We start from the raw sequence: 27,678 nt of genomic DNA on the forward strand, positions 1-27,678 counted from the left end.
TTAGGAATATGGTAAAATGAGATAAGAAAACCTTGAGGAGAGAGGCCCAGTCATTAATCTTGTCCTGACCAGAGCAGAGGATAGAGCTCGGCTCTAAGCTGCTTCATCTGGCCTTGGCCAAGGTCTGGTAACCAGCAATGACATCACTCGTTTGTTAGAGTGCATAAAGGCAAGGTTTTCTGTGGGTTCTGTGTCAGAGTGATGGCATGATGGGAAGGTGTCTTCCCGAGCCGGAGCCTGTTTGGCCAAAATACTTAACTGTACTGTTGCTGGAGTATAGAATATAGGTATATTTGCTTATATTTGTATTTTGGATATAACTAACACCAAGTGGCCTTTGGACTAATACAGGAATGTTTGTGTGGAAATGGAGTCATGGTAGGCCTAATAAAATTATTAGGAAAATTATTCCTAGCAGCACCATTCATACTTCTGTAAAGTTGCCCATTTATTCCTTGCCTAGGGCTCACAGTCAGCAGTTGTTTAGGCGGGAACCTTTTCCTGTTTTTAGTCTTGCTGTAAAAATTAGTGGTTTATTAAATGGAAAGATATATAAGCTAAGAAAGGCTAGTTATGTAAGATAAAGCTAATCAGATCTCATGCTTTGTGGGGCTAGCTGATTGGCTCTGGGAATCAGGAAGGAATATTCTCACCCACATGCAATCCCATGTGCAGAATTACTGAGAAGGTCAGGTATTATGGGGGTTTGTTACTTCAGAGGAATGCAGGTTTTGGTCACTGCTGAAGGTGAAATACCAGGCTAGGTGGAATAGTGGTCTAAAAGTATATCAGTTAAATTGTTCCAGCACTGAAAGGCGGGGGCGGGGGAGAGGAGGGAAGCAGCAGCAGCCTGCACTGAAGATATTTGGGAGGGGAGATTTGGGGCTATGAAGCACTAACACCTTTCAAAAGATGTCTTTGTAGTGATGAGTTGTTCTTCTCCTTCTCCCTGCCTTGCAGATGACTTCCAATGGGTTGGGCTCCATAGATGATATTGAAACAGGTAAAGCTTTCTCCTTTCTGTTTCTCATGGCAGCAGTAAGGCACCTGCCCGGGTTGGGTGGACTAATAGTTGCTTTGGCTTCATTTGGACCTCTTTTGCGTTTCCTGACTTTGGAGACTGGAAGAGACCAGCCTAGCAGGGATGGGGGCAGGAGGTGGTGGGGAGCAGGAATGTATGAGGTGCTGTTCTTTATATTGGTTTGTCTTCACTTCTTCAGAATCCTCAGTGAACTATTAAGACACTGACAGAGGGGAAAACCAGGTCAAGAGGCACTTACTAGGAGAACCTTGTACAATCGAACTCTAGCTATCCAAGCAGAACAAGGGACATATCATATTTTTGGATAAATGGGGACTAATCCATGCAAATTACAAACACATGGGGACGTAACCGATTTTCAGCTCTAAAGCTGGGTTTGAACAAATGCGATTCTTCTGTATGTTCCCAAACAAGACAACTTTAAAGTTAAGACGGTAGACACAGAGCCGTGCTTTGAATACACGCTACCCTCCAAGAACATTAGAATTGGAGCCTTATATGTTTAGAACCCCAGGAAATGCAGAGTGAACGTTGCAAGGTTGCTGTCCTCCTGCCAGGGACTAAACTACCGTAACTCTATCATCCCCCGTAGAAATGCCAGCCCAACACCCACCCTTCTTAACAGCGTATTGAAAACCATGCTCCACAGCACATTGGTTTTTATTTGTTCCTTGCATAAATGTCTGCAATACTAGGTGTGAAGCTTTGTCACTGCACTAACTATTGCTGGGCCCTGGTAAAGGGCCCCATTTTATGATCTGGGTGTGTGAAGTTTGCATGTGGAAACACATTAGCTCTGTGCTTAATGACTCTTGAATAATTGACTATCACATGGAATCATAAGACCCAGACCTGTGAGGTGATGAGCGTCTCTTATGAGCCTTCAGTACGTCACAGAATTGGGCTGTTAATGCAGAGTGAGGAATGATTGCTTTCGCTTTGCTATTTGTCTGATCAGGAATTGACATATGTGGAAGACCATAAAGCAGCCCAATCACTAATCAGTTGAGATGAAGGCGTTCTAGTTTTGGGGTTGCTGATAACGTTTTTGGGGAGGTTCTATGGCCTGTGTTATACAGGAGGTCAGACTAGATGATCACAGTGGTCCCTTCTGGCCTTGAAATCTCTGAGCATGGAACTCTTTAGTAGAGGATGGAGAAGGTGGTAGTATTTTTCTGATTTTTTTTCTTTTCAGGGCATCGCTACGGGGCAGAATGAAGGTAGTTTGGGTGCCTGGTTTGAGACTTACATGTGTAACTCTGCATCTTCTGGGGGTCTAACGTTTGGACTGTTTCTTTTCAAACTCTAACAGTTTTGCAGGATAAAGCGTGCTCAGATGACCAACGTATGCTTGCCACCTTAACAAAGTATTGTGGGGGTGGGGGCGGAATTGCCTCATTTTCGAATAGTCAGAACACTGGGCCAGAGGGTGAAGGAAGCTGTAGGGAAAGTTGTCTCTTCTCCCCCCCCCCCCCCTTGCCCCTAAAACTACTGAGGGAAGCCTCAGTAACGCAGTAAAGATCTTTAAGGCAGGAAGCCTGTCTCTTGGAGACATTGAGGGGAGGGGTACTCAGGAGTGAGGCACCACTCTGGCAAGGGCATCTGGTGAGTCTTCTAATGTTTGTTGGGGACCCAGTATTCTGTATGATCTTTGGGAGGCTTGTCTGGGCTTCCTTACCCTGCTCCCCTCCCCAGTCAGGGTTTGTGTGTGTCCCTCCCTTCCCCGCCAGGGAAGCTCAAAACTTAAAGAGCCTGCGGGGAAGTGGGTTTTAGTGGGGGGCACAGGGGCTGCAAGGAGCAGAGGTGCTAGGAGGACAACTGAGCTCTGCAGGAGGAGGCAGTTTAGAAGCGTTTAAAAACCACCGGAAAATGGGGTATAGGACTCTGGACTCATGGGGCCAGGACTGGACATCACTGAATTCAATAGCAGTTTTGCCATTGACTTCAGTGAGACTAAGATTTGGCCTGCAGACACTTCCCAGGCATCATCATGGGAGGTGAGCATTGTCTGGCTATTCACGAGGCATTCTGCGAAGGCCTTTGGGAGGTCTGAGACAAAAACCAAAGGCCAAGAATCTCTGAAACTGGAGCCACCAGTCTGTAAAGGTTTCATCTGCTAGGGGCTTGAGGTTCAACTAAGTTGTACGTCTTGTGTTCTTTGGCCAAGCCACGCTCGGCTCACCCCCAGGCGCCATGTGACTGGCTTTGTGTCCCCGTCCCACCCCGCAGACTTCTCCATGGACCTGCAGTGCATCCCTGCTCCCCTCGCCACCTCTATCCCTGTGAGCGAGGGCGCAGCCCTATCAGCCTCTGACGTGGATGCAAAGGGCCTGCCCACCTCTCTCCCTGCCGCCACACTGCTCCATTCTCCGGATTGCGTATCCCTGCCTGTGCCCGAGAGTGTGGAGGACTTCACAGATGGGGAGGTTATTGGGGAAGAACTGGACTCTCTTCTGGATTCCTTGGCTGATGGGTCACAGTACCCTCTAGTAAGAGCTCCGGTCGTGTTCTGAATTAATCCTTTTAGAGCATGTTCTCTCTCTCTCTCCTCACCGTTGCATGTTCCTCTGGCAGTGTGTGCTCGGTCACTTTCTTTCTTCCCATCGCTGGCTTGTGTGTCTCTAAGGAGCCCATCTTAGATCTTGGCTCACTGGGTGGCCTGGTGTGAGTGAAATACATAAATCCAGATGGAGGGGCTAGTCCCACATGGGAATGAAGATAGCACCTTGCCCCCTTTCACCCCCTGCTTTTAAGTGTTTGGGGGTGGAAATGGGCCTGGAGGGTGGAGGCTGGCTTATTGCTCTGAAGTTAAGTGTTGTGCACTCTGGAGTGGGAGACCGTGTTTTACTTGCTGCTGTAGTGTGCTCTGTCCATCCACCCATCTCTCTGACACATGCTTCCTCCAGTCCTTTCTCTAACATGCTGTCTGTGCCCCCTTTTCCTCCCAACTCTCAAAGTCTCTGGTCCAGGGAACCATTCCCACCAACTTGCCTACTGAGATGCCCCAGCTGATCCCCGTGTTTCCAGGCGGAACCCCTCTGCTGCCCCCTGTGGTGACAGCCAACATCCCGATCAACCAACATCCTCTGCCACCTGCCTCCTTCGGCCTGGTGATGGATCCCACCAAGCAGCTCTCCTCTTCCGTTCTGGATGCCTTTGAGCCCACAGGGGGCAGTGGTGGCTCCCCCTTGGATTCTCTGGATTCACTGGACCTGCTCCCGTACACAGAGCCACGGCTCGATGCCCTGGACGCCTTTGGGACTAGCAGGGGCTCACTGGATGCCCTGGATTCCTTTGCTATAGGTAGGTGCAGGGCACAGAGGAGTGGGGGTTGCAGGTGTTTGACTGTGACAGTGCCCCTAGAACACTGTGTTAAGCTCTGAGCGTCTCCACAGCAGGCAGATGTCAATGTTAGAGACGAGAGACCAATAATTAAGTTTCCAGAGAACTGATTGAGATGGACGAAAGATTAACAGAACTAAATATCAGCACAGCTTGTCTGAGCGATAATTGTGGGGGGGGGGTGGTGGGGGGTGTGACCGCTGATTACAAGCATCTGCAGGGTGTAGACACCAAGGGGGCAGAGCTGTTGTTCAGGGTTATCCTGGAGGTATAGCTAGAGTAATGAGGGGACATTCAGGCTCGATATCCAAGAAACATTGCCTGACACTGAGGTCTCCTAGAGTGTGAGTGGTCTCCTAAGGGAAGTAGTGGGAGCCGTTTTACTCCAAGTCATTTAAAACAGACTTTGGCAAAGTCTTGGCGAATCTACTGTAGGACAGGATTTTGCATTGGGCAGGGTGGGGTGGACTAGATGGTTTCGTCAGTCTTTGCCTCCTTTGATCTCTGTGAGCAATAAGTGTCATAGCCCAAAGAGCACTCCAGTCATGTTCTGTGGAGCTGGGCTCTGGAGGGAGATCGGGTAAGGAGCATTTCAGCCCCTTGGGGCATAGTTAGGCTCCATGGGTGACTGTGCAAGCATGGGGACATTACAGCAGACTGAATGCTAGAGCATCACAAGTGGAGAAGAGGTTGCCCAGTGAGGCCTGTGCTGGAACTTCGGCTCCTGTCTGTGCTGAATTCCTTTGGTCCCTTGCTGTTTGTGAAAAGCACCCTTAAGGCAGCTGGCAGTGGAGTTCTGTTGCCTTCAGGGATTTCAGAAAAAGGGGAGGCTCTTGCAGAGGTTTTCAAGTCTCTGCCTTGGGTACTGGATGTTCCTGGAAGATGAAAAGAATTAAACTATTGAACAAGCATAAATCTGTGTCTCGGGCATCAGAGCAGCTTCCAAAAGTGAGATGTGTGTGTTTGGGATTTTTCTTCCTCTGCCCAGAAGAAGCTGGTCCTCAGGAACTGCGACACACTGTTGGCAGCCAGAAACCATCTTCTGCGGTGAGTGAGCTGCTACCCCCGCTGGATGTACCAAGGTGTCCGTGTGCCATGGGAGTGGGGAGGGCACGGGGCTATTCTTGCACTCTGGGCCCTTTCTTAATCAGTTCCAAAATCTGGTGGCTTCAGTTACCCTGGCCTGTGTGCGTAACCTCCTGCCCGCTCGCCCCCTGTGGTGGCAGGGCTGTATGGAGACTTTTCTCCATATGTGGTAGCACAGCATTTTCCCCTTCCTTCTTTGTCCCCTCCCCCAGTGTATTATTGGGGTGAGAATGGAGTCAAATGCTCCATTCCAGTCTCCGTCATGCATGGGATTGCACGTTGGTCTCTCCGGGTCTGAGGCTGGGCTAAGGCTTTTTCTCTCAGGAGCTCTGTGGGTGGGATGATCTGCCTCTGTCTAAACTAGGTTATTGAGTGGGGCTGGGGCATCGTTGAACCTCCGTCCTTCCTGTTTTATTTCCATCTGACACGTTGCACGGCAGGGTTAGTTCTTCTGTTCAAGTGCTGGAAGGTGGGGGAGAGAAGCCCTTCCTCCAGGGATGGAGAGAGCTGTTGTCCCCTGAGCTGCTGGCCCTTCTGTGGGGAGGGAGAGGTCCTTCTCTGCTGCAGATAAATTGCCCATCGAGTGTATTTGAAAACATAACTGGTGTTCCTGATGCCATTTCTGAGCCGCCTGCTGCTGGTGGCGGCCATCTTGCTGAGGCACGAGCTGTTGTGTGTTTGCGGGGTCATGAAGGGCCCAGCATTAGTCTGGGGGCCAGTTTCTGTACATTGGCTGTGAGGATTAGAAGAGGGATGTATGTGTTTTTTGTCTTTCAGGTCAGCCTCAGTGGGGTGGGTCACCCTATCATCCCCAAGGGGGCAGAGCTCCTGCAGCCTCAGCCAGAGGTGGTGATGCCCAACACTGCCCTGCTTGTGAAGAACCCGCTGGCGTCCACTCATGTCTTCAAACAAGCCTGCCACCTCTGCTACCCCAAAACAGGTGATGTGCTTGTAACAACTGCAGCAGTTGTGTGCTTGAGGATTGTTTTCCTTCTTGCTGATCGGGTCCTCCTTTCCCATAGGCCCCAAGGCTGGTGACTACACTTACCGGGAAGGCCTGGAGCACAAATGCAAGCGGGATGTATTGTTGGGGAGACTGCGAAACTCTGAAGACAAGACCTGGAAGAGGATCCGGCCCCGCCCCACCAAAACCAACTTTGTGGGATCCTATTATCTGTGCAAAGGTGAGCTGGTGGCGGGACGGGACTGTGAGGCATATGCCGTCAGAGGTATCGGGGACCTTTCAGCATGGATCATGTGCTCCCTCGGGAGCCTTCTTGCTCCTTCGTGAAACGATCACTGGATTTCAGGGGTTGGGAGACGGAGTGAGAAACAGAGACGAGACGGATGAACCTGTAACACATGGTAGAAAACGGGAGCTTCGCACAGTGGAGCAGCAGCTGGTGCTTTTGCTCTGGGTACAGGACAGCTTGGAAAGAGCGATGCGACTGGCCTCTGGAAATTTCGCAGGGTGGTGGGAATGGCAAGACTGCAGCCTGCTTCTCTCAAAGCAACCAGTTTTAGGTGCCCCGCTGAGGTGGGAGAGCCTGTCTCCCACTGGCACTGAACTACTAACACTGCTCCCACCAGCACGGGCTGGGACTTTGGTTCTGGCGAGAGCCTTCCCTGCTGAGTAACCAGCTCTGCTGCAGAGCACTGGGACTTTCCCAAGAAGTTCCCCATCCTAGGCCAGATCAGGCCCAACCCTGCTCCGTGTATGAGATGTAACCAGACTAGTCTCTGAGGTGGTGTAACCATAAAGTGTCTAATGAGGGGCCAAAAGCTCAGGCTTGGTGTCTGTCTTAACTCTTCAGTTTTAGTTCCTTGTGAGTTGTGGGGAACAGGGCAAGGTGACGAGGGCGAGCTCAGTTTCTGATCTGGCCCCCCTCTCTGTGGGGTGCTCTGCTTTTTGTTGCTTTGTAGATATGATTAACAAGCAGGACTGTAAGTATGGGGATAATTGCACCTTCGCGTACCACCAGGAGGAGATTGACGTGTGGACAGAGGAAAGGAAGGGAACACTCAATCGCGACCTCCTCTTTGACCCGCTGGGAGGGATCAAGAGGGGCAACCTGACCATTGCCAAGCTCCTGAAGGAACACCAGGGCATCTTCACCTTCCTCTGTGAGGTACAGGGAGGAAGAGGAGCGGGGAGAACTGTTTCCTTGGGGAATGAGCTATAGGCACAAACCTCACACATTCCTTGTGGCAGATATAAATGCCAAAATGTAACTCTACTGTAAGTGTGTGAAGGAGGCAGGCTCCCTTCTGCTGCATCCCACCCTAGATCAGCTGTCAGTGTGCAGCTGGACCATTGGTCCATCCTGGCTAGTATCCAGCCTCCAGAAGCAGCCAGTCCCTATTGCTTCAGAGGAAGGTGACAGAACTGAACAATCCGTGATGTACCTGAGCAATTGTGCGATGCTGTAGGTGTGGAAGGGGGTAACTCCTCTCTGCCCTCTGCAGGTGGTCAGCTCACACCTGGAGCATACAGTTTGACTACCCTGGGCTTTCATAGCTAGCAAGGTTGTTAATAATCATAACTTTGACCCAGATGTTTGAAAAACCATAACCACGTGATGGGCAAAATTAGTGTCACTTCATTCATAGATTCTAAGGCCAGAAGGGACCATTGTGGTCATCTAGTTTGACCTCTTGCACAACACATGCTTTTTGAAACCAGTAGAGCTACCTTGATTTACATTAACTGAGGATCTGGCCCTCTCTCTCTTGGCCTCCTGCAGAAGCATGTTCCCCAGGGTAACTGTGTATGTAAAGCAACATGACTTTTGTTTTGGACTTACTCGTCTTTAATTTCCCCATCACTCCCTTTGCTTTTGCATTTTTTGGATGAAAAGAAGGGAATTATAAGTTGACCTGGTTAAAATTTTTCCAACTGTGATGAAAAAAACTGTTGGAATGTCCAAAAAAAAAAAAAAAAAGCGCCAAAAAATTTGTTTGGAAATTTTTGCAAAATGTGTTTACTGGTTTCCAAGCAGCTCTAGTGCTAAGTTTCCATCAGGCTTGTTCTAATTTTTGGACCTCTTGAGTAAGTTCCCTCTAGCTCTTCTCCCTTCCAAGTGAAATGATCCCAGTCTGGGTGAGCTCTCTGGCAGCATCTCTCCTTTTTCCTGCTTTCTGAGATTTCCTAGTGTGCTGCTTCTTCCCTTCTCAGATCTGCTTTGACAGCAAACCCCGGATAATCAGCAAAGGGACCAAGGACTCTCCAGCTGTCTGCTCCAACCTTGCTGCCAAACACAGCTTCTATGACAACAAGTGAGTGAACTGGCCCGTGCAGTGCCTGCTGGAGTAACCCTACTAGTGCCCAGCCAGCTAGCTCATGTTACTTGCCCATTTCTTCCTCTCGTCCCCAGCACATGAAAGCACAAGGTGCGATATGTTGCCCTGCATGTCTGACACCTGGTGCCAAGGGATTTGGAGCCAGATCAGAGCCCATTGATGTCAGTGGAAAGACTGCAGCTTGACTCCAGTGAGCTTGGATCTGGCCTATGCTGCACAGGGGTTCAGAGGTCAGATATTTTAAACAAGGTGGTGTAAAGTGTCTGCCTGAAGTGCTCCAGGGTTGGGGACAAGGCATGACCCAGGACTTGGATCCACCCGTGCAAGTGGCTGCTCATTGCACTATCAGATTGTTAGTGACTCCTAGGATCGGCTTTAACACCCATCCATGCTTCGGCCAGCTCAGAGAATGGGGGGGGGAGGAGGAGGAGGGGTGAAGAGTCAATCCGTTGATCCCTTGTGTTTCTCTTGCTCGGCCATTTTCCCCACTGCAGGTGTTTGGTTCATATTGTGCGTTCCACCTCCCTGAAATACTCTAAGATCCGCCAGTTCCAGGAGCACTTCCAGTTCGATGTGTGCCGGCATGAGGTGCGCTACGGCTGCTTGCGTGAGGACAGCTGCCACTTCGCTCACAGCTTCATCGAGCTCAAGGTCTGGCTGCTGCAGCAATACTCGGGTAAGTGCGCCGCTGGGTGTGGCTTTGGGGTGGGGAGGGAAGAGGAGGAGAGAGCGTGTGCTCGTGCCTTCTCCAGCCTAGGTACTGTGCCACTGGGGACAGAGAGAGGGCCTTGCAGGGGGGTCTGGCAGAGTTCAGGAAATTTTACGTTCTCTCTCACATACATGCACTCCCTTCCCTCTCTCGGCTTGTAGGAGATAGAGGTGGGGCCGTGAAATGCTCTGACTGGGAGGTCAGCCCTTCCAGTGCTATTGCCAGGTTTGTCTGTCTAGGGGCAATCCTGGGAATTCCAGCCCAGCGAGCCTTTACCTCAGGACCACGTGTGTTGGAGGAAATGGTCGTTAGAAGCAGAGTCCTAGAACCGCTAGGTGATCGGGATATGGTAGGGACAAGCCAGCACAGCTGCTGTGAAAGGAAATCGGACCCCTCTGATGTTTTGCTTCTTCGAACACGTTCACAAAATAGTGGTAACCAGTGAGATTTCTTTGAACTTTCAAAAAACCTTTGATAAAGCCGCTCCCAAGAGGCTGTTATGGAAACTAAGTAGTTGGCAACAGGCCATCTGCCCCCTCTGAGTGCGGTCTTCAATTCAGGTCACTTACATAATGGCACGGAAATCTCTTCAGTCTGATTTTTCTCTCCCCTCCAAGTGCTTTGTCTGATTCTCTGACTCACTGCATGCTGAGCAGAGATTTTCACTGTCCTGTCCCAAAATGAAGCCCGACTCTTTTTCCTGCCTTGGAACAGTTCGTGGAGAACCCAGCAGTGTGCTTGGAGGAGTTCGGCTGAAATTAGAAGGCATATTTAGGCAGGCAAAGGACATTTAAGCAGGCTGCTAAACCTGTGACAGTTCCATTTGGTGCCCATCCGGAGGGGAAAGCACAGAAATATCTGCCTGCCTCTCGAGGTGCTTGTGTGGCCTGTCGTACTGATGGGTTCTGTAGTATTTAAGCTCCTCCTGAGTAAGTAAAAAGAGAAATTATGAATATAATCTCCCTCCTCAGCCTGGGTGCAAGTGAGTGTGTCTGTGTGTGAGGAGAGGACGTGGGTTTTGCATTTAGTTGCACAGGGGACTCAAATCATGCTCATTCCTGTTTCTTTTCAGGAGTGGGTGCTGTTACGTAGGGGCAGTCCCTGGGAAAGTTTTGTCTCTGGCTCACTCAAGAGCCTGCCCTCCGTGGCTGATGGTCCCAGTGAAATGTAGCTGCCATGGGAGTTCATGGTTACGGAGGGAGAGGGGCTCTCTTGGGGACCTGGGGCCAATCCCATGGAGACCTTTGACCAGTAGGGCTGGGAGCTTGACTTGGACTCTGTTCACTGGTGAGCCAGTGCAAGGGTGGCTGTCCTGGAGATGATGTGTTCAGTGACCCGTGTTGCTAAGCAGATGGGCTGCTGCATTTTGTAGCCGCTTGAGCTTTCTCAGGCTGTGTCCTAGGGCTGATGAATTGCACTTGACAGGCCTGGAGGGGACACATGCCTGGGCCACGACAGCCAGATGGGTGCAATCTTCTGGTGAGTAGAAGATGGTAGTGGGCATTCTTTTGCCACCATCCAACAACACTTGAGGTTTTCTGGACTCCTCAGGCAGTTGCCCTCCATACTGGTGGATGGTACAGAGGAGGGGAAACAGCTGATAATGTCCAAACGTAAATAGTTGGCTTTAGGTTTCAGCATTCCTATCCCATTGAGATGCTTGGGCAGTTCACGCCTCTCAGAGCCGTTGTTTCAGGCTGTCTGCAGACTCAAGAGGACAGCGCTGTTTGCACTTGGAAGGTTTTTTTACACAACCACGAGGTCAAGAAATGTAATTTTAAAACTAACAAGATTTTTGAGCAGGATCTTCTGGTAAGAGGTTGGTTTTACCCTACATTCTGGAATTGCAGAATCCATGAGGGCTGGGAGAAGTGGACCCAGAATGACATGATGCAGTCTTTCCTGGGGGCTAACACCACGTTGTATCAACAAGGACATCACCAGCAAAACACTGATTTCAGCACCAAACACAGGGCAGCTGCTGCTTCAGAGGCATTTCTGGGTGTGCTTGAATAATAAAAATGCTTATCTAGTGCTTTGGATTTCCTCAACGCACTGTACAGACTTTAACAAAATGAATGCCCCAACATGCCTGGGAAGCTGCCAGACGGTATTATTTCACAGATGGGGAAACTGAGGCACGGAATGTTCTGACTTGTCCAGTGCCATGCAGCAGGTCATAAGAAGTATAGAGGTTCCTGGCTTCCGACCCTCTGGACTACACAGGCTCTCAGAGCCAAGAGAGCATTCACAGGGTACTCTGTAATAGCAAAGCTAACATAACAGCTTTCAGTGACTGTAATATATACAGCTTTGCTGCCTTTCTGTATCAGTGGGGCTTTATTAAAGCAACCCTCTGGTGTTTTTGGTTTCAGTGAGCTGGAAGTTGGTCAGACATCTTAAACATCCTTCATACGCCATCTCTAAACTGCACGGCAACAAGATAATTAGGCTTGGCATTAACCCAGCTAGTTAAAGATGTCTTACCACATACTGCTCCACTGACTACATGCTTGTACGCCTGCTAGAAAATTAACAAGTTCTCACTGTTCGGTGCTCTGAGACTCTTAATGCTGGTTGGTTGTCTCCACGCTGGTAGTGTTGGCAAAGGCTCTGGTTCAGATCCTTGAACCCATCGAGGAGTTAACTCCTGAGATAAATTGTGACCAAGGCAATGTTTCCGTAAGAGTCTTTTTCTTACCAACTTGATCAAAATTGAAAAAGGACGTTTATTTTGAAACAAGTGTCTACACACAGACTTGCAGCAAAGTACCACGAGGTGTGAATTACACCTGATTTAGTTATTTAGTGACAGTTTGTGTGTAGATCAGCCCTTGTGGCTTGTCTACACGCACAAATTGAATTGCTTTACCTACACTACTACGGTTAAGTGTCACATCCCTCTTAGACTGGAGACAGTTTTACTGGTATAAATGTGCTTATTCCTCTTCCTGTACAGGAAAAGCTATGCTGGTATAAGGTGTCTCAAGATTGATATAACTGTCCACGCTAGGGGCTATACTGGTAAACAATCATACCCTAACCAATATAGCTATATCGGTACAAAAACTGTAGACATTTATCTTCAACCAAATATGTGAATGTCTTGTTAATGGGAGGAGCCATAGTTGGTATCTAATAAAATGTACGGCCTGTTGTTTGGGTTTTGGTTTTTTGCTTTGTTTTAAAGTGGATTTGTTAAGTCCCTAATCAAAACTGGGTGACTTTCCATAAACAGACAGACTGAATCTGGGAGCCAGGAATTAGCTTAGACTTTCAAGATCTGTGAGAGACTGGTTGACTCAGGGGAATGTGATATACAGCAGAACCTCAAAGATACAAATTCCAGAGTTCTGGACACCCTCTGGAACCGGAAGTCATCAGGCAGCAGTGGAGAGACCAACAGACACCCCCCCCCCCCCCCGGTATATTTACTGCCTTGGGGCTTTAGCCCCGGGGCTCAAGGCTTTGTGGGGGGGGTGGAGGTTGGGGTTGCAGTTGCGTGGTGGGGGGGGTGGGGTCAGGACTCTTGGCAGGGGGTGATCAGGGCTTATGACCCTCTGGAGCACCAGGGCTCAGGGCTTTAGACTGGGGGGCACTGGGGCGTGAGGCTTCAGCCCCACAGCTCTGCTTCTGGTTTTGTGGAGGCGCCAGGGATCGGAGCTTTAGCTACAGAGGGAACGCTGGGGTTGAAACCAGCCCCACGCCCCAGTGCCCCCTGAAGCCAGGAAAGGAGCTGCGGGACAGAAACCCCAACAAACTCTGTGAGGTTGGAGCCCCGAGCTTCAGCACACTCTTTTCCCCCACCCCCGATCTAAAGCCCTGAGCCCCGGTGCTCCTGAGGGTCAGAAGCCCTGACAGGCCCACCCATGGCTGAAGTCTGTAACGTCTTGTTCAGAGTTACGGACAGCCTCCATTCCCGAGGTGTCCCGAACACTGATGTTCTACTGTATGCAGCCTTTCATCCTTAAGGCACCAGCTCCAACCCAGCTGCAGGTTGGCAGTAATGTATGTGGCCTCTGCTGGCTGGTCAGTGCTCCGCATGACATTGTGTGGTGGATCTTTTTTGTCAAGATTTTGTAGGACAAGTGTCCACATCTTAAAAATTGCCAGCAAAGGAGCCAGTGGCTGTCTCAGCAAGAAGGCCAAAGACTGACTGAGTCATGGAGACTGAATTTTTCTCTCTCTCTGCGGTGTTGATTCACATGGGCGAGAGAGAGAGTGTGGAGGAAATTTGAACTTTCTTGGCCTGCGGTGAACCTGTTCTGGTGATAAGTAAAAGGCTGGCGTCTCCAGGGATGTGACTCCAGCACCTTTTTAGCCTGTAAACTAAAGATCCATGTGATGCAGGCATGAACTGAAGCATTACTAGAAGTGGAGTCTTGGACCGGTGGTGGTGATGTGGCTCCTTTCCCCTCCCTCCCTCCCTCAGTGCCTTTGACGCTCAGGTGCCTGGGTCAGCAGACTGGTGTGGGGATGCTCAGTCGTGTCTCTGCTTTGTCATTCTCAGGGATGACCCATGAAGATATTGTCCAGGAGTCTAAAAAGTACTGGCAGCTGATGGAGGCGCATGTCAGCAAAGCCACCAGCGGCACGGTAAGAAGCCACGGGGACCCTGGGACTGGTTTGTGTTTTTCTGGAGCTGTTACTTGCACCTGTTCCAGCCAGTTCTGTGCCTTCCCCTCCCACTGCCGCTCCCCACCAATCAGAGAGAGAATATGGCGCCGCCAGGGCCCCCTTTGCCTCCCGTGTGCTACAGCGAGCAGGGTGGGAGTGAGCGCATGACAGCGGCCTGGGCTGGACCTGAGGTTCTGCAGGGAAGGGTGAAGTCCTGCTGTTGCCACACCCCAGTGCGAATGGTGCTCTGCACAGCCATGGAGAACATAAGAATGGCCATACTGGGTCAGACCAAAGGTCCATCCAGCCCAGTATCCTGTCTGCTGACAGTGGCCAATACCAGGTGCCCCGAGGGAGTGAACCTAACAGGTAATGATCTAGTGATCTCTCTCCTGCCATCCATCTCCACCCTCTGACAACAGAGGCTAGGGACACCATTCCTTACCCATCCTGGCTAATATCCATTAATGGACTTAACCTCCATGGATTTATCTGTTTATAGTGCTAGCCTTCACAACCTCCTCAGGCAAGGAGTTCCACAGGTTGACTGTACACTGTGTGAAGAAGAACTTCCTTTTATTTGTTAAATCTGCTGCCCATTAATTTCATTTGGTGGCCCCTAGTTCTTATATTATGGGAACAAGTAAATAACTTTTCTTTATTCACTTTCTCCACACCACTCATGATTTTGTATACCTCTATCATATCCCCCCTGAGTCTCCTCTTTTCCAAGCTGAAAAGTCCTAGCCTCTTTAATCTCTACTCATATGGGACCCGTTCCAAACCCCTAATCATTTTAGTTGCCCTTTTCTGAACTTTTTCTAATGCCGGTATATCTTTTTTGAGATGATGGGACCACATCTGTAAGCAGTATTCAAGATGTGGGCGTACCATGGATTTATATAAGGGCAATAAGATATTCTCCATCTTATTCTCTGTCCCTTCTTTAATGATTGATTCCTAACATCCCATTTGCTTTTTTGACTGCCACTGCACGCTGCATGGACGTCTTCAGAGAACTATCCACAATGACTCCAAGATCTTTCTCCTGATTAGTTGTAGCTAAATTAACCCCCATCATATTGTATGTATAGTTGGGGTTATTTTTTCCAGTGTGCATTACTTTACATTTATCCACGTTAAATTTCATTTGCCATTTTGTTGCCCAGTCACTTAGTTTTGTGAGATCTTTTTGAAGTTCTTCACAGTCTGCTTTGGTCTTAAGTTATCTTGAGCAGTTTAGTATCATCTGCAAACTTTGCTACCTCACTGTTTACCCCTTTCTCCAGATCATTTATGAATACATTGAATAGGATTGATCTGAGGACTGACCCTCAGGGAACACCACTAGTTACCCCTCTCCATTCTGAAAATTTACCATTTATTCCTATCCTTTGTTCCCTGTCTTTTAACCAGTTCTCAAGCCATGAAAGGATCTTCCCTCTTATCCCATGACAACTTAATTTACATAAGAGCCTTTGGTAAGGGACCTCGTCAAAGGCTTTCTGGAAATCTAAGTACCCTATGTCCACTGGATTCCCCCTTGTCCACACGTTTGTTTGACCCCTTCGGAGAACTCTAATAGATTAGTAAGACATGATCTCCCTTTACAGAAACCATGTTGACTTTTGCCCAACAATTTATGTTCTTCTATGTGTCTGAAAATTTTATTCTTTACTATTGTTTCAACTAATTTGCCCGGTACTGACGTTAGACTTACCGGTCTGTAATTGCCGGGATCACCTTCTAGAGCCCTTTTTAAATATTGGTGTTACATTGGCTATCTTCCAGTCATTGGGTACAGTAGCTGATTTAAAGGACAGGTTACAAACCATAGTTAATAGTTCCACAATTTCACATTTGAGTTCTTTCAGAACTCTTGGGTGAATGCCATCTGGTCCCGGTGACTTGTTACTGTTAAGTTTCTCAATTAATTCCAACACCACCTCTAGTGACACTTCAGTCTGTGACAGTTCCTCAGATTTGTCACCTACAAAAGACGGCTCAGATTTGGGAATCTCCCTAACCTCATCAGCCATGAAGACTGAAGCAAAGAATTCATTTAGTTTCTCTGCAATGACTTTATCATCTTTAAGTGCTCCTTTTGAATCTCAATCGTCCAGGGGCCCCACTGGTTGTTTAGCAGGCTTCCTGCTTCTGATGTATTTAAAAAAACATTTTGTTATTACCTTTTGAATTTTTGGCTAGCTGTTCTTCAAACTCCTTTTTGGCTTTTCTTATTACATTTTTACACTTAATTTGGCAGTGTTTATGCTCCTTTCTATTTACCTCGCTAGGATTTGACTTCCGCTTTTTAAAAGATGCCTTTTCATCTCTCACTGCTTCTTTTACATGGTTGTTAAGCCACGGTGGCTCTTTTTTTTAGTTCCTTTACTGTGTTTTTTAATTTGGGGTATACATTTAAGTTGAGCCTCTATTATGGTGTCTTTGAAAAGTGTCCATGCAGCTTGCAGGGATTTCACTCTAGTCACTGTGCCTTTTATTTTCTGTTTAATTAACCTCCTCATTTTTGCGTAGTTCCCCTTTCTGAAATTAAATGCCAGTGTTGGGCTGTTGAGGTGTTCTTCCCACCACAGGAATGTTAAATATTATTATATTATGGTCACTATTTCCAAGCAGTCCTGTTATAGTTACCTCTTGGACCAGATCCTGCGCTCCACTCAGGACTAGATCGAGAGTTGCCTGTCCCCTTGTGGGTTCCTGTACCAGCTGCTCCAAGAAGCAGTCATTTAAAGTATCGAGAAATTTTGTCTCTGCATTTCATCCTGAGGTGACATGTACCCAGTCAATATGGGGATAATTGAAATCCCCCACTATTATTGAGTTCTTTATTTTGATAGCCTCTCTAATCTCTCTTAGCATTTCATCGTCACTATCACTGTCCTGGTCAGGTGGTCGATAATAGATCCCTACTATTATATTCTTATTAGAGCATGGGATTACTATCCATAAAGATTCTATGGAAGATGTGAATTCATTTAAGATTTTCACTTCATTTGATTCTCTCTAGCGTGAGGCATCGCTTCCAGCATTCTCAGTCACAGTGAGGGCTGCCTTCCCCCCTGCTGTGTGCCAGGGGTGGAGCAAAGAGGATGGTGCCTGTTGTGATGGGGGGGGTGGAGGGGAGATGAGAGGTGAGTCATGAGTGTAGATAGTGGGGGTCACGCAACATGACCGCCCTTCGTGTTGCGTCTGTCTCCATCCCCTAAAACTTGATCTGTATGTAGACAACATACACCAGGAACTTCCTCCTCCTCATGCTCTCTGCCCTGTGGCTGGCCAGCTCCTTGCAGAGCTTGAACGCAGTTGGGATGTGCAGTCCGGGATGGGTGGCACCAAGGTGGAACGGTGCTTGGGGCTGGCTCATCTCAGTTAACGAGAAGCTGCAGAATTATCAGCCATTTTTTGTTGGAGTGGGGATGTGACACCCCCAAATCACCTTCTCCTTAATAGACACATTGGAGGCTGCTGCTGTTTCAATGCACTCCCAGCAGCTGCAAGCTGCTGCTAGGGGTGCATTGCAGCAGCAGGGTCAGCCCCCACTTTCCAATTCTTCCCCCCCCCCCCGCCCCCCTCCCCCCGCCTGCTCCCCTCACTCACCCCGGGGCTCTCGGGCTGGATGAGGCTCCACCTGAGCTACCTGGTGCTGGGCACCATGTCACAGCTCCTCTTCCCGATCTCGAAGATGCCACCCAACTCACCTTAACGGGCAGCCTGCAAAGCGGGCAGCCTGCAAAGCGCTGGGACTCCAGCAGCAGAGAAGGAGAAGCAGCCCCATGTAGTGCGCGGGGGAGCTCAGCCCACAGCCACCCTGCTGCTTCCTCCCTCCCCACGCTGCATGGGTACATGGTGAGCACCGCCACCAGGGCGAGCCACTGCCTCCTTGCTGCTAGGCATCCCGGCGAGAGGTGGCATGAGAAATGGGGGGGGGGGAGAGCACGTGACCCTACGTTCCCTCCTGCCCCTGTGTCGCCTCTGCAGGGAAGGAGGGCATCCCGCTAATGCAAGCCAGATCCCATGGGGAGCAGTAACTGTCATACTGGTGCCAGGTTCAAACACACCTTTTAGGGTGGAGGAGCCCATTTTTAAAAACAAGTCCAGGGACATTCAAGCTCAGGTGTTGGTGAAGCTGGTCATGCCAGCCAACCAACCTGGGGGAAGCTGCAGGGCAGAGCAAATGGAAGGCATTGCTTGTCCCCCTGATCGTACTCCTCCTCCCCCCCAGGCTTTCAAGGCAGCGCTCACCCTGAAGAGGGGTGTTTAAGTAGAGAGCATTGCTCCACGTTTGCCTCCTTCTGAGCTGTAGGGTCTGGGTGGTGTCAGGCAGACCTAGCCCTAACCACGTGCCCTCTACCTTGGTGGTGGTGGCTGTTTGCATTGTGGAGCAGAGCCCAGCTGGTGAGTAACCATCTGAGCCCAGCCCCGCCCTGGGGTCAGATTAAAGCTGCTTTTGCATTAGAACACAGAGTTCTCTCTCCTTTACTTGCCTGGTGCAGCTGACAAGGTGAGAAAAGTAGGAGCAGAGTCTCTTTATGCCTCCAATCAAGGCCTTGGCGTACAAACCCCGCCGGGGGAGGCCTTGTTAAACCCTCCTGCCACAAGGGGGGGTCTTGGCTTCCATCTGCAACATACCGAGGAGTCGAGTGGCTCACCCAGGATGTAGGGGCCGTGCCTGGGTGGCAGAGCAACAATACTTTGTTGGCAGTGTAGAGACCACAGGAGCCAGTTCCCTCCCTGCAGAGCTGAAAAGCTAGAATCCAGTCGGGTGAGACCCTGAGCGTCCTCAGCTCCCATCAGAATCACTGGGAATTGAGGTGCCTCGGCCTAGCAGAGGGATTAGGTCCTAAAATGGACAATGTACAAACAATAAAGACAAAGGTAGGGAGGTAGGAAATAACACCTGGAATATGCGGGTTCCTCTTATTGCTAAAGGCCTATAGCAGTGACATGTGCAGTGCCAGGATCAGGAGGACATCAGTGCCTGTGGGGATTGAAGACCGAGCTGACAATTTCCAGGCCCCTTTGCTAACAGTTTCATAAAGCTGCATGACAGCCAGGCGCTGAGTTTTGTGGTGGTCTGCAACATAACAGAGCTGCAGGGCCTGTGTCGCTGTGTTTGTCGTGGGACACGTGGGATGTATTGTCAGTGTAGCTGGAAGGTGCTTGCTTATCACGTCGTCCCTTGTCACGAGCATGGAGCTGGTCGGTGTCCCAGCCTGACGCCAATGCACGGCATCGTTTGTGTCTTTAAAAAGAGAGAGAGACTGTCCTGCAGTCAATTAAAGCCACATGCATACCTGGCAGCGCACCACAGCTCTGGCAACAGTGAGTGTTCGGACAGTAGGCTCAGGAGAGTCAGCAACTCACTGCTGCAGGGCAGGGCTAGCCCATTCGGCAGAGAGAAGTTTGTTTTTGCTTTTATTTTTCTGCAGCCTGAGCAGATTAATCTGGCATAACATCCACCCAGCTTCACAACTCAGCTGCATGGCAAAGGCAACTTCCCAGGAGCACTGTGCAGACTAGCCCCTCCTCCCACCCTTAACTTGAACAGCTCTGAGGTCAGCTTCTCAGGGTGTCCTTCAGACAGCAGGAACAAGGCATCTCCTATAGGGTTAGGAGCAACCTAAACTGTCACAGCAGCTAATTGAGCCCCAAAACCAGCTAGATGCCTCTGGTTGGAGAAGAACAGTGTAAGGCCGCAATGCTGTGCAGACGAGGAGGTTCACACAGGAGGTGTCACATGCCAAAGGCCTGCTCTGCAGGCTAGTGCTGGAGCTCAGTCCCAGAGGACGTGGGGCTCTCTGACCATTCACCCAGAGCTGGTCAGAGAAGTTTCTGATCAGAGTCTGCTGCAGTGCAGAAGCAAACGGCTGCTGGATGTGGGTGGGAGAGGAGGTGGTTTAGGGAATCTGCAGTAGACTTACCCTGACTCCCGGAGGTCTTTGCAACTCCAGAAGTTACTGTGCCACATCACAGTGGCCGGCTGCTGAACAACATCTGAGGTGAGCATCAGAGTTGGTAGCTAGACACTGAGGGAAAATGTGGGAAGGAGAATTTTTTGCCTCCTTTATCATGTGTCTGGTGCCTTATTTGGAACATGAAGCTAAGAATGACCGTGCCAAAGTCTTGATTCATTTGGTTGCTACAGTTTAGTAGCTAACCTTGTTGTAGTGTTCTGTGTTGGGCTTCATAACAATGGGCGCTGTTATAACCTGAAGCCCGTTTGACTGACTTAATGTGTGGCAACCTCTCGAGACCCTAATTTCCATGTCACGGCGATTTGTTTTATTACCAGTCTGCGAGACGTGTAGCATGTCCTTACAAATACAGCTGTGTATAGCAGCAGCTGCTTTGACTCTTTACGCCCAGTCCCCTCTGAGCATGCATGCATGCTGGATTTACTGCATATGGTCAGTGAGACGTTCTGGGGATCACCCGCCTGGTTAGGGGTTTTGTCACTGCCTGCCCTGTAACCTTGTGTCCCTGTGCTGTGCAGCTATGATTCAATCCCCTGACACCAGCAGCCTGCCCACAAGCACAAGGTCTCACCCTGGCTTTCAACAGCCTAGGTACTCCTTGCAGAGAGATCCTCACCAGCCCTTCCAGTCCCAAATTCATCCTCCCCCGGTTCTTAAGTACCAGACGTTCAGACTGTTCCCATCTGGTTCCTCACCCCCTAAAGGCATGAAACCAGCTCCCAGTTATCAGTTCACTTTGGCCCCCACTCTCCACCCAGTTTGCACACTAGAGACCCGCTTGGGGTAAAAATAAACAAAAGTTTTGTTTGTTAAACTACAGGTTCAAAGATGAAATTGTAAAGGCGTGAAAACCTGTACAAGTTACATAGTAAATAAACATAGACACAACCTCCGACTTTACTGTTCCGTATTAGATAAAATCCCTTTTCAAATACAAGTTACCTATTGCCCTAAAACAGTTTCTCCACATACCCTCTAGCTATAGAAGGGATCCAGCATTCATGGACAGCCTCCTGCCTAGAGACTGTCCCTCAAGTTCTGGATAAAAAAACCTTAGGCCTGGTGTACACTGGAAAATTAGGTTGGTTTAACTACGTCGCTGGGGTGTGAAACATCTACGCACCTGAGCGGCATAATTAAGCCGACCTAAGTCCCCATGTAGACAGCCCTAGGTTGGCAAAAGAATTCTTCTGTCAACCTAGCTACCGCCTCTCGGGGAGGTGGATACCTATGCTGACAGGAGAACCCTCCCGTCTGTGTAGGTGGCGTCTACACTGAAGCACTACGGCAGCAGAGCTGTGCCACTGTCGCCTTTTAAGTGTAGACAAGCCCTCAGTCTCAAGCCTGTTTTTAAAAGGTTTTTTTCCCTTTTATTTTCTCTCTATCCATGATGACTCCTGCTTAGCCAGAGTGGGGAAATTCCTTCTTGGTTTGATAGCCAGGCTGTCTCTCTGCCTTCCCATTATCGCTAATGGTCCATCGTTGCCTTTTTCTGGGCTGAGAAAAAAAGCTGGTTTCATGTTAAAACACCTGGCTTGGGTGGTGCCCCTTTCTGCTTGACTGCTCACTGCCCTGCTGTGGGATGTAGTTGGAGTTGTAGTACAGCTTCTGAGCAGTTTTCTGTACACAAAGATTCATAACCACATTCTGTACATATCTCATACTGACCAGCAAGTTCAGGGCATGACAAGCTTTCGTGAAAGACCTTATTCGATAGATTTTGCGTACTGTATTATGCTATAATTCAGTTGGTTTAACTGCTCATTTTGTGGGTTTAAACCTTCTCTTCTCCTCTTGGGGTGTCTGGACCCTGATCGTCACAGTAAATATTCATGGTCTTTGCACTACTCACATCAGAAGACTTTTGGTTAGCTCCTGCCTGAAGTTCTCGGAACAGCAGCCAGACACTGTTAGGACCTTTTCAGCTAATCCTCTCAGGTCCCTGAACATTGTCATGCTCTGGATCTGACATGTCAGTCTGGCCTGTCGGGTAGAGCTAACCTGCATCTCATGGTTATGCTGGGAAATACACCACATGGCAGGATAATACAGCAGACCTTGCAGGGCTGGTGAAAATGAATATGCCACCAGATCTGCCTCAATCAAAAGAACTGAGTCTGCTAACTGGAGGCCTGTAGGTCCGTAACTGAGGTACAGATGGGCTCTGCATTGTCCATTGGACCTTTCCACCTGCCAGATATTGGCCCAAACGTCCCTAGGATCCACATTGCTGCTGAGCAAACTGACTAAAACCTGCTGCTGATGGAGATTGTTTGCTCTCTGGTAAATGCCCAGCATAGGAAAGTCAATGTGGGACAGCTGGTGCAAGCTGGTTAGCTGGCACAGGTAGACAGTCACGTGTACTGGCACAAAATCATTGGGCTCCGCAGCCTGCTCACCTCTAGGGGCACTCCTTTGGGAATTCTGCCTTGGCTCTGGATCCTTGGCTGCACCCCAGGTGGTTGGCTGCTAAGCACAGCTCCTTGCATCTGCATTTGCTTCTTCCTTGGGAAATGAGCTGTAGACTCAAACATCACGTGTTCCCTGTTGTTGCAGATATAAGTGCCTGAGTTAGTGGTGCGAATTCCAAATGTAACTCTGCCGTAAGTGCGTGGAAGAGGCAGGGACAGAATTCAGGCCTCTTGATTGCAAATTGTGTATCTTAATCATAAGACTGTCCTTCCTCCCTAGACAGCATATGAAAGGACTGCGGACATTTTGTGACTCTTTCAGCTAAGGATCATGATGTAACGGCTATGAATTCTCAAGCGTCGGGTCAAATGTTGGTTAATAGGCTGGTGGGTTGAGTCTGGCCATGCAACTCAGGGCACAGGAACCTCAGGGGTGGAAAGTCTGCCCAGAATGGAGTTTAGAGGCACAAGATGGGGCCCGCATCATCCAGCTGTGACCCAAGAGTGGGTGGCGGTGGCTGGATGTAGTGTGGCCAGGAGACATGTTAATTCAGTGCAGCCTGGGGGGCCGCCTCCTGCTATCAGAGCTCCTAAGGGGCCCAAACTGTGACTTTAAACTGCTTTCTCCAGATAGACAGCATCCCCAGGAAGTTCAGTGCAGATGCCCCCTACCCTCCCTGCGAATGAATCCCCACCCCTTGTCTGCAGCTGCACCAGTGGGTCCGGATTGAGCCCTCGGTCAGCGCTAGTGGTGTGTGTGGCCTGGTTACGTGCATTGTGAGGTGGTTGTGTCTTCCTCTGAAGACCTGGGTTTAGCCATTGTTAGAGAGAGGGTACAAACAGGAGGGATCAATGGCCCTATATCATATGGCAAGAGGTAAGGAAACCAGACTAAACTGACCAGTGGTTTGATCTAATCTGGTATCTTGATGGACCAAGGGCTTGTACTGCCAAATGAGAGCTCAGTCTGCCTCTGTCTTGGCTTTTATACTATGCTCTTTGCTGTAGTGTACAAGTGCCTATGCGGAAAGGCATCTATCCCAGGGCATACGCATGCCTGTACACAGTAATGACTGGGGCAAAGTGTTGAGGTCATTTGCCTGAATCCTGCTTCTTCATGTGATCCTTCACAGGCTGCCCCCCGGGCTCCGACATCAAGCAGCTTTGACCTCCAGATGAAATTTGTTTGTGGCCAATGCTGGAGGAACGGGCAGGTGGTGGAGCCAGACAAGGACCTCAAGTATTGTAGTGCCAAAGCCCGCCACTGGTGAGTGTTCCTGCCCTCTCCTCTGTCTCCCCCGTAGCCTCAGTGCAGGATTTCCCCCCGCCATGTATTCATTCTCCAGTGCTTTGTACAGGCTACTTTGAAATATCTGTGAGGGCTTCCATCCTGGCAGACTGTTCCCTTGAGGAGACTCTTCCACAGTTTAATAGACATCACCATTAGCAAACATTCTCTGAGTGCTTGCTTGTGTCGATTCCATTCTAGGTGTGCACACACGCATGTGCACGGTTGTTGGATATGTTTGCCTTAGCAGTATCCGTAGGGTCGGCTGTGGCGCCCACTTGACTGCCACGCTCATACGTCAGTATGTCAGGTACCGCCAGCACTATGCCATCTGTTACTTTTTACTGCCCGGGGTGGTTAGTCGGAGTACCTTTCCTTGCATAGCAAGGGCTAGCAGTTTCATTTCTTCTGACTTCGAGCCTTAGGGCCTTTGTAAATAGTTGTTTATAGTAGTTAATGTTAAGTAGCTGTTAAGTGTAGTTAGAAGTTAGAGTCCCGGAGGGGATTTTGCCCCAGGCAGGGCACGCCCCGGTTTCCAGGGTTTAAGCCCTGCACTGGCTGTAACAGGCCTATACCTGTAAGTGACCCTCACAGCAGCTGCCTCAAGTGCTTGGAATCACGTGGAGGACAAGTGTCATATTTGTAAAAAAAAAAAAAAAAAAAAAAAAAAAAAAAAAATTTGACCCAGGACTCCGAGCGGGATATTTGTTTCCGGGCTCTCCTCATGGAGGCTGCCCTTCGTCCGGTTTCCGAGCCGTCCCACCAAGAGTCACCTAGTACCTCAGCCTCAGTGCACAGCGCACCTCCGGCACCGCTCCCTGTCGCCGGTGCCCAGAAAGAAAACAAAGAAGCACGGCTCCCCGGCACGGGGCAAGAAGGGCCATGGGGCATCAAGCAAAGGACCCAGTTTGGGCCACCCGGACACTCCAGAGCCAGGTGGACGCGCCTCTCCGTTCAGGGCCCTTAGCCCCTTAAAGGAGCCACCACTGACTCCCGGGAGGGTTAGGGGACCTAAACTTCTGGCGGCATTGACGCCTTCCCAAGCTCCCCCAGCACTGAGAGAGTAGAGGCCTCCTCCCGTGCCACAGGAAGTGGCAAAGGCTCCCTACAAGGGCAAGCCAGCCACTAAGACCCCTCCGGGGGTAGTGGAGCTCCACCAATCCCCCAAGACAAGGCAGCGCTCTCCATTTCTGCACCGCAGATCTACAGCATCGCAGCCCAGATCCTCTGGGGCTTGCCCTCGGTCAGCAGCACTGCGATCACGGTCCCCACCATCTCAACGCTGATCACCTAGGGGGAGGCACCAGTCTCCATTCTACTGGCACTGTTCACCCTCCCGCCAGTCATCCTCTCACACACATCTTGGTTGCCTGCCCCGTGGGAGCACTCCCCGTCGCGATTCCAGTCCCCTCTATGCCGGCACCAGTCTCTCTTCCTCCTCTCCCCCACCCCCCCACTCCAGGCACTGGTCTCTGGCGGCGGCAGTCAGCAGGCAGACACAGGCGGTGACGGCCCTGCCGTGGTCACCGGAAGGGGATTCCTCCGGCACAGAAGGGCAGTTCAGCCCCTCGCCAAGACCCCACCAGCGCGATTGGGCACCTGATGCTGTGTTGACATCTACAGCGCTGCCTTGGCAGCGTGGCCGGTGCAGTGGCCTTATTGGAGTGCATGGGGCATGCTGGTAATGACAATGCCCCCTTCACACCGCTCATCTGCCGCCACCTGGAGCAACAGCCGGTGGCACCGGGTTAGGTGCATGAGACCTGCTTGGAGGTCGGGGTAGAGGAGACGGCATCCACCCCAAAACCCCGCTCCTCCACGGGGGGATGATGCTCCAGAGCCTCCCCCAGCAGTACAGTTGTCGTCCTCAACCCTGGATGAGGCTGTCACGGGACCCTCGAGGGCCAGCCTGCAGGACAGTTTTAGAAGAACACCAGGCCCTGCTTCAATGGGTGACTGAGAACTTGGGCCTAGAAGTGGAGAAGATGGCCAGGCAGGTGGACACCTTGTTCAGTGTCCTCTCAGCCTCTACCCCGGCATGTGTTGTACTTCCAGTGCATGATGGGGTCCTGAAAATTGCCAGGACTCTCTGGTAAATCCCGTCGTCCATCCCTCCCACTCCAAAAGGGCCTAAAAGAGGTACTTCATCCCAGCCAAAGGGTTCAAGTACCTTTTTATACCCATCCACTTCTGGGCTTGCTGGTTGTCTTTGCGGCCAACAAAAAGGACAAGCAGGGACACACCAGTTCAACTCCCAAAAATAAAAAGGCCAAAAGACTGGACCTTTTTGGGGAGAAAAATTTATTCAACAGCCAGCCTGCAATTCCACGTGGTGAACCAACAGGCCCTCTCTGGCAGGTACAGTTTAAACTTGTGAGGATGGTCTCTTTTCGAAGCAGACTGATGCAAGGCTGCTTAGGTTAAAGGACACTTGGGCCACCCTTCGCTCACTGGACATGCATATGCCGCAGTCTGCACGGAAGCAGTTCTGGCTGCACCCACTACCAAGGCCTTGGCAGCCTCTCCAGGGGTCTGCAAGGAGAAGGGATAGAGACACGAGCTTTAGTCATTGCCACCCGTGCAGCCCAGCCTGGCAAAGCATCCCAGGGCCAGAAATTGCTCATTTTGAAGGTGCGCTCGAGAGCGACGCCCCAGTCAAATCCCCGGATCCACCTTGTTCTTTCCTTGATCATGTTCATCCCTACCGTTTGGTCACAGGTCACCTCGGACTGCTGGGTGCTGGACAGAGTATCTCAGGGCTGTACTCTGCAATTTTCTTGACCCTCCTGAAGGGCAGGGTGGTGCAGATCCTGACGGACAATACTGCCGTGATGTATTACATCAACAAGCAGGGTGGCACCGGGTCTTCGGCCCTTTGTCAAGAAGCTCTCCGCCTTCGGGATTTTTTTGTGTGCGGCATGATAGCCGCGCACCAGCCTGGAACCAGGAACATCATAGCAGATCACCTTAGCAAGACTTTCTCATCTCGCCACAAGTGTCTGCTCCATCTGGAGGCGGTCAGCATAATCTTCCAGAACAGAAAATGCCATGTGTTCTGTTTGATCCGGGGGGATGAACAGGGGCCCCCTATCAGATGCCTTTCTCGTTCTGTGGTCGGGAGCGCTGACGTATGCCTTTCCACCAGTGCCGTTGATTCACAGGGTCCCTGTGAAGATCAAGCAAGACGGGGCGAGAATTATCCCAATAGTCCCTGCGTGGCCTCACCAGCACTGGTGTGGCACGTTGTTGAGCCTTTCGGTAGCCACCCTGCTGCTGCTGTCCCAGAACTACAGCAGCCTTTTGCACCTGAACCTAACAGCACTGCACTTGACCGCTTGGCTACCGCATGGCTGAGCACAGACGAACGGGCGTGCTCCCCCTGTGTTCAGCAGGTCTTGCTGAGTAGCAGGAAACCCTCAACCAAAGTGACTTACCTGGCCAAGTGGAAAAGGTTCATGTGCTGGGCCTCCGAATGGCGTATCTGAGCCGAGGAGGCCCCACGGCAGGAGATCCTGGATTATCTGCTGCACCTCAGACTCCAAGGGTTGTCCCTGTCATCGATCAAGTTCCACCCGGCTGCTATCTCGGCTTTCCATCCTCCGTTCCCAGGCAGGTCGCTCTTCGCTCATGCCATGATGGCATGGTTTTTGAAAGGTCTGGAGTGTGTCTACCCACGTGTCCAGGATCCCATCCCTCCCTGGGACCTGAATCTCATGCTGTTGAGGCGTCTGGGGCCTCCCTTTGAACCTCTGGTTTCCTGCTTCTCTCCTGGAAGGTTTCGTTCCCGGTTGCGATAACGTCGGCCCCCAGGGTGTCCAAGATCAGGGCGCTTACTTCAGAGCTGCCCTATACCGTCTTCTACAAGGATACAGTCCAGTTATGAC

At 50.4% G+C, this 27,678-nt stretch overlaps 1 protein-coding gene across 3 annotated transcripts in view; it reads left to right on the forward strand.

Annotated features, from left to right (window-relative positions):
• The window catches only part of ZC3H7B (zinc finger CCCH-type containing 7B), a 61,908-nt gene that overhangs the window by 24,003 nt on the left and 10,227 nt on the right, over positions 1–27,678 (forward strand). For all 3 annotated transcript variants that reach the window (XM_074941685.1, XM_074941684.1, XM_074941682.1), the window contains 11 exons: positions 961–1,003; positions 3,272–3,531; positions 4,000–4,345; positions 5,373–5,431; positions 6,248–6,410; positions 6,493–6,654; positions 7,394–7,599; positions 8,646–8,746; positions 9,265–9,446; positions 13,990–14,075; positions 23,640–23,773. In XM_074941685.1, the coding sequence (XP_074797786.1) occupies positions 961–1,003; positions 3,272–3,531; positions 4,000–4,345; positions 5,373–5,431; positions 6,248–6,410; positions 6,493–6,654; positions 7,394–7,599; positions 8,646–8,746; positions 9,265–9,446; positions 13,990–14,075; positions 23,640–23,773 (1,742 nt within the window). The remainder of the gene's footprint in view (positions 1–960; positions 1,004–3,271; positions 3,532–3,999; positions 4,346–5,372; positions 5,432–6,247; positions 6,411–6,492; positions 6,655–7,393; positions 7,600–8,645; positions 8,747–9,264; positions 9,447–13,989; positions 14,076–23,639; positions 23,774–27,678) is intronic.

This window comes from Natator depressus, chromosome 1 (assembly GCF_965152275.1).
Source record: "Natator depressus isolate rNatDep1 chromosome 1, rNatDep2.hap1, whole genome shotgun sequence".
Classification (NCBI taxonomy): domain Eukaryota; kingdom Metazoa; phylum Chordata; order Testudines; family Cheloniidae; genus Natator; species Natator depressus.